Source organism: Thermobia domestica, chromosome 6 (assembly GCF_964235325.1).
Source record: "Thermobia domestica chromosome 6, izTheDome1.hap1.1, whole genome shotgun sequence".
NCBI classification, from domain to species: domain Eukaryota; kingdom Metazoa; phylum Arthropoda; class Insecta; order Zygentoma; family Lepismatidae; genus Thermobia; species Thermobia domestica.
In genome coordinates this window covers 241,557,148-241,574,718 of record NC_137459.1, presented here as the reverse complement: position 1 = coordinate 241,574,718, position 17,571 = coordinate 241,557,148, and the positions used below count along the sequence as shown (strand labels likewise).

At 36.3% G+C, this 17,571-nt stretch overlaps 1 protein-coding gene across 3 annotated transcripts in view; it reads left to right on the top strand.

Moving 5' to 3' along the window:
• The window catches only part of Wsck (tyrosine-protein kinase Wsck), a 176,174-nt gene that overhangs the window by 35,874 nt on the left and 122,729 nt on the right, over positions 1-17,571 (top strand). For all 3 annotated transcript variants that reach the window (XR_014131908.1, XM_081762677.1, XM_081762679.1), the window contains exons 3-5: positions 2,103-2,235; positions 9,227-9,378; positions 11,814-12,116. Coding sequence is in view for 2 of the 3 variants with exons in the window: in XM_081762677.1 (XP_081618803.1) it covers positions 2,103-2,235; positions 9,227-9,378; positions 11,814-12,116 (588 nt within the window). In the remaining variant the exon portion in view is untranslated. The remainder of the gene's footprint in view (positions 1-2,102; positions 2,236-9,226; positions 9,379-11,813; positions 12,117-17,571) is intronic.

Here is a 17,571-nt window from a genome sequence, read left to right as displayed (position 1 = left end):
CATTGATACTATAAATCGTGCTAATCTTCTACCCGTGAATAACCTGATATATTCAGTAGATTTCGTACTGGTTTTAGTTTGTCGTAAGTATCCACAAACTAATATTACTTCCTGTTACTTTTCTACTTTTCACACGCTTTGACCAATTATTTTACACAAAGCATTAATCGGAATCCCTGTGCAACAATTTCTTCGTACTGCAGCCTATGAGTCATTTATAGTTTCCTCATTTGATGTTGGATTCTCTACTCTTTAAACTATCCATCGTTATGTACACACACACACACACACACAGACACAAAAAAAAAAAAAAAAAAAAAAAACATTCCTCTAATTTCTAAATTGCTCCTCTGTTAAGTACACTCAAAATAATATCCACCTGAGCAAGAGATGAACTGTTGCATAATATACTTTGTGTGGAAGTTCTAATTTTCAAATTGTACTGATCCATTTTAAAGTAATTACCATGAGTACATTAACATGCTTTTATTGACCGACTTCAAATAGAAGGAGGTTAATTCGACTCTATATATGTGTTGTGTCTATGTTCACGCATAACTTCGACACAGTTTCACTGGTTTCGATCGTTTTTTTGTTTGTTTGTTTGTTTGAAAGAGCATACTTTTCTGGTGGTCCCATATAAATTTCATCAAGATGTATTGATAGTGTATAGAGCTAGACTATGAAACACATCAACACGTGTAAGTGTGATGACCGTGATTAAGAGACTTAAATGTGCGTATGTTCAGCATAACTTCGACGTACTTTCACCGATTTTGGTTCTTGTTCTTTTGTTTGAAAGAGTGTTCTTTCTTGGCAGTCACACATCTATTTCATAAAGATATAATAAAAGTATTCGGAGCTAGATATGAAACTTCTTAATGGCTGACAGCGTTAATACTAGAATTATGTGTATGATTACGCATCTTCGATGTATGTGCACCGATTTGGGTGAATTTTAATAATAAGATTAAAAACAGAAAATAACTTATTATCTATAAAAATGAATTTTGAAGTATGTGCAAAGCCAACGAAATTAATGCCTCATAAAATTACCTTCTAGACTAATTTTGTATTAGGCATTAATTTGTTTAACTTGTCACAATTTTTTTTCTGCCGTTAAGCTGTTTATTATTATTATTTTCTGCTTTTTAGCGCTTTCATTATCTTTTACTTTTTAGCACTTTTGTTGAAGTTGGTTCATATTGTTTTTCTTTTCTTAATGGGATGAACTAAATGTGACTTCTAATAGAGTTACTGTGCTTTCCATTTTAGTTGTAATGAAGGGAATATGTTTGATGAAGAAAGAAAGAAAATCAAACAGAGAAACAGAGAGAGAGAGAGGTAAAATAAGTTATTTTAGATAATAGAGTTCTTAATGGGTTTCAAACTCAGTAAAGCCGTATTAATAAATAGATGAAATTTCATTGGTTTTTAGTTCTGTATTGACCATACTAACGTGTTCCTATTACAGAAGAAGAGTATTGTGTGGACCTGCACGAATATTTACCTTCTGCTCCGAGTCATACTTACTATTGCATATTTAACTAATTCATTCATATACATGGAAGATTCTTAGGGATCATGACATAATGCAAGGGAAATTAGTTTACTTTCTTCCTTTTATTTGAATTCGAAATATCAATCAAGCAAAAATGTTGATGGCCACATGTTGAGGTGGTAGGAGGATTTAGGTAGGTGTAATTACTAAATATTCAGTGCATTTTCCGGACATCTTACCCTAAACTTTTAAACTTGATTTTCATGTTACAAATCTTTCATCATGCCGCTCTGTGCAACGCCAGATATAAATTCCATGAAAATCCTTCATCATACATACAGTAAGCTAATTGTTGAAGTATACATAGTGTAAATTATATCTGCAGAAAAACTGACCGTTCTGATTCACTCAAAGAAAACTCCAGCTTCTGTGTCTTTTGAATGCATCCTAAACTACAGAATAATTATATAAATTACTTTAGGTATAATAAAAGGTTTCATATTCTACGTATGCACTAAGAAGTAGTTACTGAATTGACCGAAACGATGTATTAAATTCAATTTTTGATGTTGTGGTTGATTTTCATTGACTGTATTTTCAGAAATGATTGGAAATCTTATTGGTTGTTTCAAAGACGATGCTTCATCTCATGATCTCCCACATCAAATAACAAGCCCAGCTGCAGGGGGCAACGTAGATGGCTGTGTAAGTGCATGTCGGGATATATTCTTCAGGTAAGTTAGGAGGAAATAGCATTCCTTCTTAGATTTGCTAATTATATTTTGTCACGTTATTATGTGAAGAATTCTTGTTTTGGAGAAAATGACTTTGTGCCCACACTTTATATTACCAATCCTTGACTACCTATGGGACAAGGTCTGCTCAATCACTAATAATTCCACAGAAATCTAATTAATTTACAGAAAATAATTATTATTCACATATTTTAAAACAAAATCAGTTTTATGTTAATAGTCGACTTCTAATGATCAGTAACACAAACGTTTATTCTCAGTACAATAATTAATACAGAGTAAATAATGACTAAATGATACTAAAATCACTACAGGACTTTTAATATGCGTATATATCTACACTGAATTATTCAGATTAAAAACAGAAAAATAATCTTCTTAAAAGAACACTACAGTAATTATTAAAGAAAAGAACTGCATTAACGTATGATTTCTTTTTTTCTGTGTGTGTTTAAAACAACGGATCAACTGTTAATGACAAGTTTGTTTACACTTGTTTGTCACATATTTCTATTATTTCGCACGTGTACATTCTAACTACCTAAGTATAAATCTAGTCTTATGTTTGAAGTGGTCGGTTTACTGCAATGTTGCTGAAGCAGATCTTGACGAAAAATGTAAAGGAATTCTTTGGTCGAATATTCCACTATCTATTGAGAGCTACTGCCAAAATGTCCGGTGCCATTGTATGAATTGGTTACTTTTACTTTGGGAATTTTCCAGAATTAAGGAAATTCTTCGGTGAAGAAAGACACCGAAATGTATTGTCCAAATCAGAAAGAAAACCGAAAACTACTTTCTGTATTCCTGTACCTGGTCATTCTGACTGACTTCTTCCTCCACTCTTGTCACCTGTGTGGCATACTGGCCATTGACCTGACAGGAAAATAGTGTAGCATATCGTAGGGTGCTTTCGAGTTTCCATTAATAGCTTCTGTGTATTTGCCTCCCAGGTAGCAAATATAAAACCAGCATTACAATGTACAAATGTAAGAACAGTGTGTTGATTTATGTAGCCAAGATAAACAAAAGCGTAGTTGCTAACGCTTTCATCTTCGGAGCGAGCGGTCCCAGGTTCGATTCTCGATGGGGGCACTCGTTCGAAAAAGTGTAAAAAGCTTTTTTCAGGCCAGCCATCCTGAGTGAGGTTTTTCGTGGATTTCCGTCATTCACACCAGGCAAATGCCGATAAGGTACATAACATATAGGCCCCAGGCCGCTTCCTTCCTTCCCTATCCCCGGATAGTGTGCTCGCCGAAGGACGTCATCCCTCAAACGTGACGGGCTAAATGGCCGTAGATGCCGAGAGCCCAGAAATCAAAATCCTAAATACCAAGATAAACAAATAATATGAATATTCAGAATATTTAATAATCATACTAGCTGAACCTGCGCTCTCTACACAGCGCATCATTCACATATGAGCATTAATCTCCTTGTCATTTCTCACAACATTTGTACATGCCCCTTTACAGACACAAGTGAAGGACGTTTTGATAAAAATCGGCAAGGGGTGTCATAAACGGGAGATTTTCTCGATTATTTTTTCAATATCTTGCACCATTTGCAAGATTGAGCCTACTTCCGGCTGGAGTTTCTAATTCATGTATGATCAGTGTTTTCTTTTCTTCTTGCATGCAGTATGTAATAAGTAAATGCATTACATATACAATTAATTGTAATGTCAGTGATATATAGTGTTCATTGAGCAAAACACTCCAGACAATAAAGGTTCATCTTAGACTGGAGAAATGGTTATCCTTCGTTTTTCATTATCACTTGGCCATGAAACAAACGCCTGAAAGATATGCAACCCAATGATGTGGTATTGGAATGTATAAGTCATAGGATATGATGCTTTTTTTAAAAAAAATAAAAAATAAAAATTCAGCACTTCCAGTGTACTCCTAACAATGTAATAACGGCCATGTTTTTTTAAATATTCGATTAGAACTGGACAATCTACACAAAATTTGGAATCGACCAGCGAAAACAGCACGTTTCTAGCACTTGTGGTATTCGAGATCTCATTTCTTGAAAGGATTGGGGACAAACATATAAACCTAGCATTTGAATATATAGACTAGCTGAACCTGCGCTCTCTACACAGAGCATCATTCACATATGAGCATGAATCTCCTTGTTATTCCTCATATCTGTACATGTCCCTTTACAGACACAAATGAAAGACGTCTTGATAAAAATCGGCAAGAGATCCGTAAAGGGGAGATTTTTTTCGATTATTTTCTTCAATATCTCGCACCGTTTGCAAGATTTGAACCTACTTCCGGTTGGAGTTTTTATTTCATGTATGATAGGTGTTTTCTTCTTGCATGCAGTATGCAGTAAGCAAATACATTACACATACAATTAGTTATAAAGTCAGTGATACATGATGTTCATTGGGCAAAACACTCCAAACAATAAAGATTCAACTTAGTCTCGGTTCAGACGTGCAGAAAAGTCTGTTGCGGGCCCGCGCGAGCCGGAAATACATTGGTTCATATCATTCATGCCACACGTGCAGACTTTCAGACTTTCCCGCACGACTCTGCTGCGGGCCCGCAGCGGGCAAAAATTGAGTTGCGGGGACTGCTGGCTCGCAGCGAGTCCGCACAGGTGTTGCGGGTCGGAAAACCATTGCTGGCAATGAGGCAAGCCACACGTGCAGACTTTCCCGCACCCGCAGAAATGGAAAGCGAAGAACTGAATGAAGAACTATTCATTAACGAAATACAAAAATATCACGAGATATGGAATTTAAAGTGCGAAATGTATAGAGATAGAAATAAAAAACGGGATGCATGGAATAAGGTGTGTGAAACCTTATGTGAGAAATTTAATGAAAAAACAGAAGAAGAAAAAAAAACAGCATTGGTATGTATTATTATTACTTTTCAATGTGAAAATCTAATATTCATGTAGTGTTTACATTTGATTTTCGTTTAGCGTCGCTTTCCAGCAGAGAGGCTGTGAATACTTTTTTGTGATAACAATAGACAACAAATACACTTGGAGAAAAAGCCTTTATTGTTAATGCAGTTTCTTTGATGAGATTTCTTGTCACTCACTCCGAAATGAACCGACTGTTTATAACGTACGTTGCATTATACTTTAGGTCGAGGCAAGGGCGCCCATCAGGGGGGCAAGGTGGGGCGTTCGCCCCCCCTAAGAGGAAATTGTACTTGGGAATATCGAAAACCCAATAGAATTTTTACATTAGTTGCAGCAAAAATGAAACTATATTTGAAAAGTCGCTTATATTTGGCCCCCCTTGAAAACCACAACATGGGCGCTCTTGGGTCGAGGTCACGTATTATATAGCTTCTGTGCTCAAAAGAGACGTTGAAGTCCAAAACAACCATCAACATAATAGCAGAACAGAAAAGAAAGAAAAAACATCGTTTCTCGGTTGACAATTGTTGTCTTTATTTGGTAATGTACTAAATTTAAAAAAAAAAAAATAGAGTTAACACGAAAATTGTTGAACATCAGGGTACTCATGTGGTTAAAAAATAAAAAAGCATGCTCGAGATGTAACAGAAATATTTTTGTTTCTCGTGCAATTGATAATATTGTGCATGTCGTTGCTTTTCTAGAGATAACAACTAAATGTTTTCTTACATAAAGAACAACTTAAACGCTTACAAAATAATCAGCCCATCTGTTTCTGCTTCCGTTTGCTGCGTTGCCTCCTTTTGGTGTGTTACACGTATTGGGGATTTCCTCAAAACCTTCTATCGTTAAATGTCACAATTATAAAAATGTTTCCTTTTTCTCACCTTAGAAATGGATTATTCGGAAACACTAAATTCAGTATTTTTATTTAAGAGTTTACATTAAGAATTTCACATCTCCAATCTAAGCGAGTCCTATACTTTCTCAATATATAACTGGAAATGTCACTACTATAGGAATGAAATTAAATCCTTGAGTTTTACGTCGCACGATTATACCGGGTAGGCTAAAGGAAATAATGATGATGATGATAAATGAATGAAATGGTGGAATGAATAAAGTGGGAGGAAACGGGAGAACCCCGAGAAAACTCACGCACACGGTGCTTCTCGCACCACAAAGCCCACTTGACGCAAGCTGGGATTGAACCAGAGGTGAACACACTATCACTGAGCCACCGGATCCCACTACTATAGAAATCCCCCATCTTCCCTTCAAGAGAAAATTTTCAAAGACGCTGAAACCTGTGCTCCATTATTTTTAATATGAGTTTATATTTCGAATTTTACATCTCTAACTGAAGCGAATCCTCACATTCGGTAATTTGTGAATAAATAAAGGGAAATTTTACTATTATTGAAACGCCCCCTCTTGAGCGGGATATTCGGGAAGTCTCAAATAAAGGTCTTATTTTTAATTTAAAGCCACCAACTATGTCAAAAAAAATGAAATTAGTCACGCAATGAAACGCGTGAGTTAAACTACGCCAGTGGCCGCTAATAACGTCTGAAAATGTCTGTGAATAGGTCTCCGAATGTTTAACTTTCTGTGCTCTTACAAACGATAATTAGTTAACATAATTAACTTACCTTAATGTAACAGCCAGAGCTTCTCCGTGGCTAAGCGGTTAGCGTACCCGCCTTTGCCGTGGGAGGCGCGGGTTCGATTCTCGTCGGGAGCTCATGTGGTTCGGATTCCACGTTAATCAGTAGGTCCACGTCTCATATAGCCTCGCTGCTGAACGGGACGTTAAACTCAAAATCAACTCATTAATGTAACAGCCAACATTTCAATTGGTGGTATCGCAAGTCTCATGACAGTATCTTCTGCTTTAATTTTATCACTTATTTTCGATAAGAGTTCATCAAATGAAGTGATGCTCATGCGAAAATAATTAAAGGTCTTTTCTTCGTCATTGCGCAAATCAATAAACATGGAAGAAAATTCACCTTTAAGCAGTCGTGAGCTTACATACGGATGAACCCAGTATCGTCTCTGTTTCTTCCTTAGGATTTTACTGGCTAAGTATACAAAAACAGCATGTTTTCTTCTTTCAGTTTCCATCTTCATTCAACTGCAGCTGAAAATAAAATGAGCTGTTTTCTATGTCTATGTGAAGTGGTTGGGCTGAGACGCCCGCACGAGTGTGCTGCGGGCCCGCAGCAGACTTTTCTGCACGTCTGAACTGGTTGATCTTTGACGCCCGCACGAGTCTGCTGCCCGCAACAGACTTTTCTGCACGTCTGAACCGAGCCTTGTTTTTCATTATATTTTGGCCACGAAACAAACGCCTGAGGGATATGCAACCCCTTATACAATTATGTGGTGTTGGAATGTATAATGCGTAGGATATACCACCTTTTATTTTTTTTAATTTTAACATTTCCAGTATAACCGTAAAAATGTAATAAAGAAATAATGGCAATGTATTTTAAATATTCAATTAGAGCTGGACAATCTACGAAAAATTTGCAATCGATCAGTGAATACGTGATCTTTCTAGAGCCTGTAATTTCCGAGATCTCATTGTCGAAAGGATTGGCCATAAACATATAAACGTTCACAAACGTATAATTTAAAAGTATTCCAAAGATGGCAGCACAATTCAATTGCATTGATTTTGGATAAGGCTTATTAAAATACAAAGGCTTTGAACAATAGTTTTAAAACATGAACAAAATAAAAAAAAGGTCTATTTAAGTATTTTTTAAAAGTGCACATACTTTAAAATATTGTCGTTGTTAAACGTGAAATCACAAATAACCGTAAATCAAAGGTTTGAACTCAAAAGTTAGAGGTTGGAGTTCAGGCGTTTTTATAGCTTTCGTAACATTTTAATAGATAGATGTTTGTTTGTGTATGCCTCTCATAAGCTTCCCGCCTAGAAAAGTCTCTCCTAAGCCCACCAAATTTTGTACACAGATATACAATCATCAAATCTTATCGCGTATGTAGCACTTTCTTCTGATTTTTGGTTTGGGGGTGCGTCAAAATATATACATGCTTCCACCGTTTCTAAGAACGTCGTGGTGTATGCTGTCAACATTACATTTTTTATTATTTGGGCTTACATAATAGCAGAGAGTAAATATCCGGGCAATGGAATAAGGATGTCCTTCTTTTCTCTCTTTTTACCCAGGCTCTAAATTAAGATCCGGCAACAACGGGTACTTACAGCTAGTCAATAATGATAAAAATAATGTATGTTTCATTAGATTTGTGCATAAAAATGAGTCACCTAGAGCCACAAACTTTTGTACTTATATAAATCTTCGCCAGATGTAATGACACACGAATCCTTTTTTCTTTTTCTTTCTTTCTTCTGTTTTCAGGTTGGGGAATTATCTGGGGGTCAAATTATATACAAGTTTCTCTCGGTTTCTAAGATTGCCTTCCTGTACACAACCAACATTACATATTAGTTGTAGGGCGTACATAACAGCGAATATAAATATCGAGGCAATGAAGTAAGGACATCTTTCTTTTCTCTCTTTACCAAGGTTCTGAATTAAGATCCGGCATTTAGCCCGGCTGCTTACAGCTAGTATAGAAATAAACTTGGTCTAGTTCGGCCAAGTTTTTAAATACGCAGGTAGCCTAACCCCTGCACACTAGGTTTCATAAAAGACCAAGTTAGGCTATGAACAACTTAAGAGGCGGACAACTTTTACTATATTACTACTACTGCACACTCAAGATTCACAACTGAGATTACAGAAAAGGATGCCGAATTCCGTTGTCGAATCTTACTAATTTTGCCTGGGTTAGATTTGACCCTACCGTATCAGTAAAGACTTAAGATAATACAGTGTAATAACGGTGATATAGAAGAGTTTCTGTACCGTGTTACATACTGTACGTAAATTAATTTATGCATAAAGCTTTAAGGGTAGTTATTTGTATAAGATAATGTTTTCCATTTTTCTTCTGAAATCATACTGAAGATTGTTAAATCATTGATTTCAGGCTTAAGGCACGTAGAATTAACAGAGTTCCATGATTTTGTTTACAGGTATGCTGGGTTGCAGAACGCTCACTCGTGCTTTTGTGGAAGCTTCTATGGGAGCTATGGACCAGCAGAGTGCAATCTACGGTGTCAAAGAAATTCAACGCAGTTATGTGGTGGTCCAATGTCAAATAGTGTGTACGACACTGGACAACGAGGTAATTTTGTACTAATATAAATTAAAATATTATGTGAGATTATACGTAGGTATATAACGAGATACCTTACATAACGCGGTTTTCAGTGACCAATTGACATTTTTAAGACTCAATAAATTTTTGCGGTGAACAAATTCATTTTAAATCCATTGTAAATAGACCTCGAGTAACGCGGTTTTGCTTAGCGTGGACTCAGTTAACTGTGTTACGCAAGGCATTCTTATCTACAGGGAGGACAGGTTATTGTTAAAAGCCATTCCAACTTTTAAACTAATACATAAAAACTGCTGAAATTTTGCACGGTCCAAATATCAAGAGTGGAATCGTATGTCACATATTTCCCAATACTACCAGATTAAGTGTTGCAAACCAAATATAAAGTTGTAATTTTTCAAATGGCATTACGTCAGATTATTGTATGCTTCAATCTGTGTTAAACTAATAATGACATGTATTATTCAGCGTTACAAACTAAGGACAATACAGTATTACAAATATCCAAAATTTTGAGGCTTTTGAAATATTAATAATGTAAGTGAATCGGACGAGACAATGCACATGCAAAGTATTTTAGTGATAAATACTATTATTCAAGATATGACGTATTTCAAATAAATAGGAAATAAGTTACAAGGAATTTATGTTTTTTTCAAGATGCTTTATTTCGAAAAGCTGCTTAAATAAGTATCACATCCAGTCACGTAGATGGTTTTCAATAGATGTAAAATTTTAAATGCCGTTTACAGCAATTCAGTATGTTAAAGCGTTCCGGAGATAGGGAAACATGGGTATAGATTCTAATACGGCTTACAATGTAGCACTGGTGCGAAATCGTTAAAACGATTGTTACTTTCCTCTGTTTCTATAACATTACATCAATGATTTTTAATAGTTCTGATTACAACTTCTCAGAGTTTCATTATTGTAAGCAGTGTTGCAAATTTTACCAATGTTCATCATACCCTCGGAACGATTTGAGATATCAAGTTGCTATAAACGACATTATAGTGTTTAATTTGATTGAAAACCATCTAGAGCTCCCTTGTGGCTAAGTGGTTAGCGCAGGCACCTCTGACGTGGGAGACACGGCTTCAATTCCCGGCGCGAGCTCGTGTGGTTCAGATCCCACATTTAGTTGTAGGTCCACGTCTCACATAGCGTCGGTGCTCAAATGGATGCTAAACTCAAAATCAAATTAAATCAGAACCATCTATGTGATTTAATGTAGTACTTACTTATGCAATTTTTCGAAGAAAAAAAAAACTTCTGGAAAAAGTCTTTTGTAACTGTTTTATTTATTTATTAGAAATACGTCTTATCATGACCATAGCATTCTGCACTAAGGTACTTTGGTTATGTATAGAGAATGGCACATAGGAAGCAATCCAAATAAAATGTCCCGAAAATGAAGAGCTGTGTGACACAGGGGAAACAAATGAAATAAGAAATGAAGTCGCAATATAGTTAATATCATTAATGCTATACAATTTTCTTCCCTGGTAATGAGATGGGCATATATTGCGCGTTGTTAGTTCTGCGTAAACTTTGCAATAGCCGTGATGATGTCTTTGCTACTGTAGGGTTTCAGGATGCCGCGTGAGACAATTTTCAGTTACTTTGCCGCATTCGTTCTACAGTTACATTATTTTTTATAAACGTAGTGTAATGTCCGAGTAGATACACTTTGAATTAATTCATAATGTAAGAAAACAAAATTTCCTTTTTAACACGTTCGCTGCTGAGGACGCCCATCGGCGTCCAGTACTGAATTTGGCATATGCGCCGGACGCCTCTCGGCGCTTGTCCCTGCAGCTGATTCACTTTCCCGCCAATACCTGCACTAGCACTGGCGGGAAAGTGAATCAGCTGCAGGGACAAGCGCCGAGAAGCGTCCGGCGCATATGCCAAATTCAGTACTGGACGCCGATGGGCGTCCTCAGCAGCGAACGTGTTAAATACTAGCAAACCTACTTTATTTACATGAGAAACTTATAGTGACTTGCGACAATGTAGTATGGCATTACATGTTTCCGTATTATATGCCAGTATTTTGAGTATGCTCATCGTCGTTTCTGAATAGAGGGCGTTACGTCCAGTGGAACGATTTTTCCATCCGGAGGTGATGAATTGAAACTCATCACTAAGTGCATACCTGCTGATATTATTTTCTAGAAGTGAAATTTTATATCCATGGGATTGTAAATAGCCTACTTTTGTGTGTTCTCGTAGTTTCTTTCAGTCCTTTCATCACATTGCTCAATGCATTCTATCACCTTACGTACAGGATAGCGCATAAGTCAGTTTATCCATCTAACGTAAATATGACTGTATTTCTAAACTGACTTATGCGCCAACCCTGTAATTACTAAAATATGAAGTAAGTCTCTAACACAAATTATAAAAGTGATTATATTGACATTCTATTTGTACTTAAGTTCCAGGTCCCCCAGGGTCTTTGGAAAAGCTTGAGAGGACAGACAAGAGCCTTCTTGTAACTTGGACACCACCAGCAGCACCTAATGGTGTAATCTTAAATTATAAAATATTAGCCGAATCTGTAAGAACCTACGCGGAAGACTCTGTTATTTCACGTGTGCAGACAACATATGATAACAATACGAAGCAAATACAGCTGTCCGATCTTCATCCTTGGACTAAGTACAACGTAACTGTTTTTGCATCAACAAAAGAAGGAGACGGCGTTGGGAAATCTGCTTTGTTTTGGACAGAAATCGGAGGTAACTTTAGTTTGTGCTATATTAATTTTTGTAGTTCAAGGTTTAAGATAAAAAGTGATATTACTGCAAGTGTATATAGTTAGAAAACAGGATTTTCAGCGTAGTCTGGAAATCAAAATGTACTCACATAATTATTTACAACACAATATACATAATTGAGAGTGGCTTGCAATGACACATCCTGATTTTATTATTATTATTTTTTCTCCGTCGATGAGTTGGATTCGTGGAAGCTAAGTATGTATCTCTAGTACCTTCAATGTATTTACATTGTAATCAGTAAAATAACTACTATTTATTTTCAAAGTTTCCTCTATGTTGAGAACTATGGATACTGAGAAAGAACTGACATGAATTCTTTTAATCCTTTTCTCCAAAATAGTTAAGCAATTTCGTAACAAGGTATATTGTAATTAATTACTGCAAGTATCCAGTATATTCACGCTAATTCCACACATTCCAGTCAAACGAATGCAATAGAAATTTATTTCGTAGAGTTGTCCTGCTGTGTAGCCAAGTGTCTAGTCTACGTGTTTCCTGGGTGAGTTGGGATGCTTGCCATGGATACAAACTCGAATAATGGTTCCGCTCACTTTAAATAGTAGGTATTGTCTCAACCTCGGTACTTTAAAAGGACGTAAAACTCTAATCCATCAACGTATTTTTCAAATCACTAAACCTGTCCACAATTAAAAGTGTAAATAGGTGGAAAGATAGATTTTATTATCTATAGCAAAAGGATGTTTTATAGAGAGAGTACGTTACAAAAATGACTATATGAATATATTATTAAAAGTGGTAATAATTCTCACAGAAAGAAATATCACATTTCTCTCCCATCCGCCGTTACCAATAGACTGCAGCCAGGTTTCGAATAAAAGGTGCGGGCTATAGCACTAAACATGCTTGCTCCAATTTCATAAACGAAATCACGTTATGCTGCAGTTATAACTGAAGCAGTCTTAGTGAAATAAGAACACAATTATTGGCTTTTCGAAGGTAACTTCGACCAAAGAAAACTCATCCCCAAAAGTAAGCTACCCTTTATGAATATTTTCATAAAAAATAATTTGCGCGACATTATAGGTTATTAATGAAATATGAAGAAAATCTTCTGAGTAGTTATTGAAAAAAAAAAAAAAACGAAAGGAACTCACCCCCAAGAGTAAACTACCTCTCGTTGTTGGTCTCATGAGAAACATCATATTGTGTATTGCGAGGTTATTAATGAAACATTTACGAAATGTGAACAAAATTGACTGAGGCGTTTTTGAGAAAGTAGTCCGAAAAAACTCCCCCTCCGAAGTAAACTACCACTTGTGGATTTTTTAAAAGGGGGAAATGACTGATACCATATCATCAGGTTATTAAGGGATATTTATTTACGAAATATGAATAAAACTGCCTGAGTTGCTTTTGAGAAAATCGTCCGAAAATAAAATTACCCCTTATGGAGTTTTTCGGGAGAAATGAGATACTGCATTGAGGTTTTAATGAAATATTTATGAAATTTGAAAAAAATCGCCCCTCTTTTGAGAAAATGGCCCAAGAAATACTCACTCCCAGGAATAAAGTACCCCTTGTGTACTTTTCAGGATAAATGGCATATGCCATTTTGTCAGCTTAGTAAGGAAATATTTATTTATAAAATATGAACAAAATCGCCTGTCTCTTCAGAAAATGGCAATAATAATAATAATAAATAAAACAATAAATAAAAAGCTACCCTTGTGAATATTTTCATAACAAATGAATTGTCAGATTGTCATGTTGCTAACGAAATATTTGGTCTAGGAATTAATTCGTGCGGTTGGTACGCACACATTGAAGCTGTAGTACAAACACAAAATACATAAATACCTTAAGAAAAATATTGTCCATCGCTAGCCACCACTTTCGCCCATCTGTCAGGCAATGTACGGATTCCGTGGCGAAAGAAGTCCTCATCCTTGGAAGCGATCCAGTCAGAGACCCATGTTTCGACATCTTCTGAAGAAGTAAACCGCTGTCCAATCAAATCGTTGTTCATGCAATCGAACAAGTAGTAGTCCGAAGGAGCAACGTCTGGTGAATACGGCGGGTGGGGTAAAACTTCCCATCCGACATTTTCTAAATAGGTTTTGACCGGTTTTGCGACATGTGGGCGAGCGTTATCATGTTGAACAATAAGTTTATCATGTCTGTTCTCCCATTCTGGTCGTGTTCTGGCCAGAGCTTGCTTCAAACGCATTAATTGTCGTCGATAACGTTCTCCATTCATAGTTTCACCCGGTTGCAGCAGCTCATAGTACACCACACCTTTCATATCCCACCATATGCACAGCATAACCTTTGCACAGTGAATATCTCGTTTTGGTTGTGATGGACCTGGTTCACCTGGTTTCACCCAGGTTTTTTTTTCGTTTAGGGTTCTCGTAATGGATCCACTTCTCATCACCCGTAATAATTCGATGCAGAAACCCCTTTCTGCTCTGTCGTTGAAGCAGCAATTCGCAAATGGTTTTTCGCCTTTCAACGTCTCTGTCTTTCAATTCATGTGGAACCCAATGTGACATCTTTTGAATCATTCCCATGGCTTTCAAGCGTTTGGAGACTGTTGTTTGATCAACGCCTAATGCTGCTGCAAGTTGTTCCTGCGTTTGACACGAATCCTGCTCGAGCAATGCTGTCAATTCTTCGTCTTGAAATTTTTTTGGCTGTCCAGCTCGCTCTTGGTCTGCCAAGCCGAAATCACCACTTCTAAACCGTGCAAACCACTTCTGACACGTTCGCTCAGCTAGAGCATGGTCACCATACACTTCCACCAAAATACGATGACTTTCAGTCGCACTTTTCTGCATGTTAAAGTAATGCAGCAGGGCACCCCGCAAAAACACTTTATCAGGCACAAATTGCGCCATGTTCACTTAACTACAAACTGGTGTTGTTGACGCTTTAATCCACTGCCCTATACTACGAACGATACGCGATGACAGGGGTTTGCAACACATGTGTGGATACACGGAACTGTGGGACGCTCCGTTCGTTGCGCCATCTCTTGTCCACCCGCACGAATTAATTCCTAGACCAAATATTTATTTATGAAATACGAACAAGGTCGCTTGAGTCATTTTTGAGAAAATCATTCTAAAAGAACTCCACTAAGAGTAAACTAGCCTTTTCTGAATTTTTCCCCGATAAATGAGATATACTATAGTATGAGGTTTTTAATGAAATATTGGTATATGAAATTTAAACTAAATCGTTAGAGCAGCTTTTGAGAAAATCGTAGTTTTTCAATTTTTTACCTTTCACTAAAGTACCCTTAGTTTTGGGGTAGGAAGAAAATTCGAAAAACACCCCATGAAAGCTTATGAAAACCTTAAGTTTAAAATTTGTTAATTTGGTGCATGTGAATATGTTTACATCGAGACGAGCAGAATTGAACAATCAGTCTTTCGGTATATAGGGCGCATGAAACGTGTAAATCCGTTCAAATCTCGAATTCGATTTTTTTTTTTTTTTTTTTTTTTTTTTTTTTTTTTTTTCACGATCACCGTGCCATCAGAAACGGAGAAATTTGTCACTCGTTTTTATTAGGATAGGAAAAAGCTAAATTGAATTTAAACATGGATGAACACAACAAAAATTGGTTGAGCATTATTGACATGTTCACAATTGCTTCTGACAATAGAACCACCACATCTTTGTAACATATATTTACAGATTGAAGTTAGTAACAGGAAAGTAAATACTCGAAGTATTTACAATAAAATTTCTGTCCTTTCCCTGTTATCTTTTGTTGCTCTTGACTGTTTCTAGAATTAGACCGAAAATGTGGCATGAAAACTTAAGAACCATGAAAATGGATTCAATCGATATTCCGTTCTGTTATGTATGGGTACATTCGGAAGGCTCGTAGAACACGAAGTGAATCGAACGTATTTGATAAAAGTGGGAGAGGTACTATCTCAATTCAAATCCCGCTCTGTTATTACTTTCGAGCAACGTTAGAAGAAGAGTATGATGATCTTGAAAAAGCCGAGTACGAGATTTCAACGAATTTACACGTTTCATGACTCCGTTCAACGTATCCGTACCAATTTTAAACTTGCGGTTTTTATAAGATTCCCTAGGGGTGTTTTTCGAATTTTCTTCTTGTTCCCAAAATTGAAGGTAGTTTACTAAAGGGTGAAAATTGCGATTTTCTGAAAAATAGCTCTAACGATTTTGTTTAAAATTCATATATCAGTATTTCGTTAAGAACCCTATACTATGGTATAAGTCATTTCTCTAGGAAGAATCCAGAAGAGAGATTTTACTGTTACGGGTGGGTTCGTTTAGAACGATTTTCTCAAAAATGACACAAGGGAACTTATTCATATTTTATAAATAAATATTTCGTTAGTAATTTGATAATATGGCATAAATCACTTTTCCTAAAAGTAAAAAGGGTATTTACTCCTAGGGTGGGTTTTTCCGGATTATTTTCCCTAAAGAGACTCAAGCGATCCTGTTCATATTTCATAAATATATATTTCGTTACTAACTTGACAATATGGCATAAATAATTTATCCTGAAAAAATCCATAAGTGGTAGTTTGCTCTTTGGAGTAAGTTTTTCACGGCCGATTTTCTCAAAAGCGACTCACGCAATTTTGTTCATGTTTTATAAACAAAAAAATCATTAATAACTGGTAATGTATCATAACGCATTTGTCCTGAAAATGTCCACAAGGAGTAGTTGAGTTGTCATTTTTCAGGGACTCAGTTTTTTTCGGGCGATTTTCTCAAAAAAATTGGTCGATTTTGTTTATACTTCATAAATAAATGTTTCATTAATAACCTGTCAATATAACATAGCTCATTTGTCATGAAAAGTCGACAAGGGGTAGTTTACTCGTGGGAATTGTGTTAGATGACTTTCTCAGAACCATCTCTGTCAATTTTGTTCTATATTTTAAATAAATATGTTATCAACATGCACGGCAGTGCATGGCAGCCAAGTTCCGCGAAGCAAATGAAAACTGGCCTGCACTGCCGTAAGCATATTATACACGAACAAGAGTTTTGGGTAAAATCGCCGATTTCGAAACTTTGTAAAAACGATTCTATTAAGGGTAGAAACATGAAATTTAGAATGTTAGGAGATATCCTACAGATGTACTCATATGCTAAATCTCACATTCCTACCTTCAACCATATTGGAGTACTGGACCCCCAAAATATGCTGTTTTCAGGCTCACTGACTCACTGACTCACTCATCAAATTGATTAGGTACTTCCCAATTAGATAGAAACGCGAAACTTTGCATAAAGGTACCCTATAACAATTTGAGTATGGAAAAAGTCCAAAATCTGAGGAATGTGCTATGGGAAATTTTTTATGGGCAAAAACTGTCCTTAGCCAGGAAAAAAATCGTTTCACTCACTCACTCATCAAATTGATTAGGTACTTCCCAATAAGATAGAAACG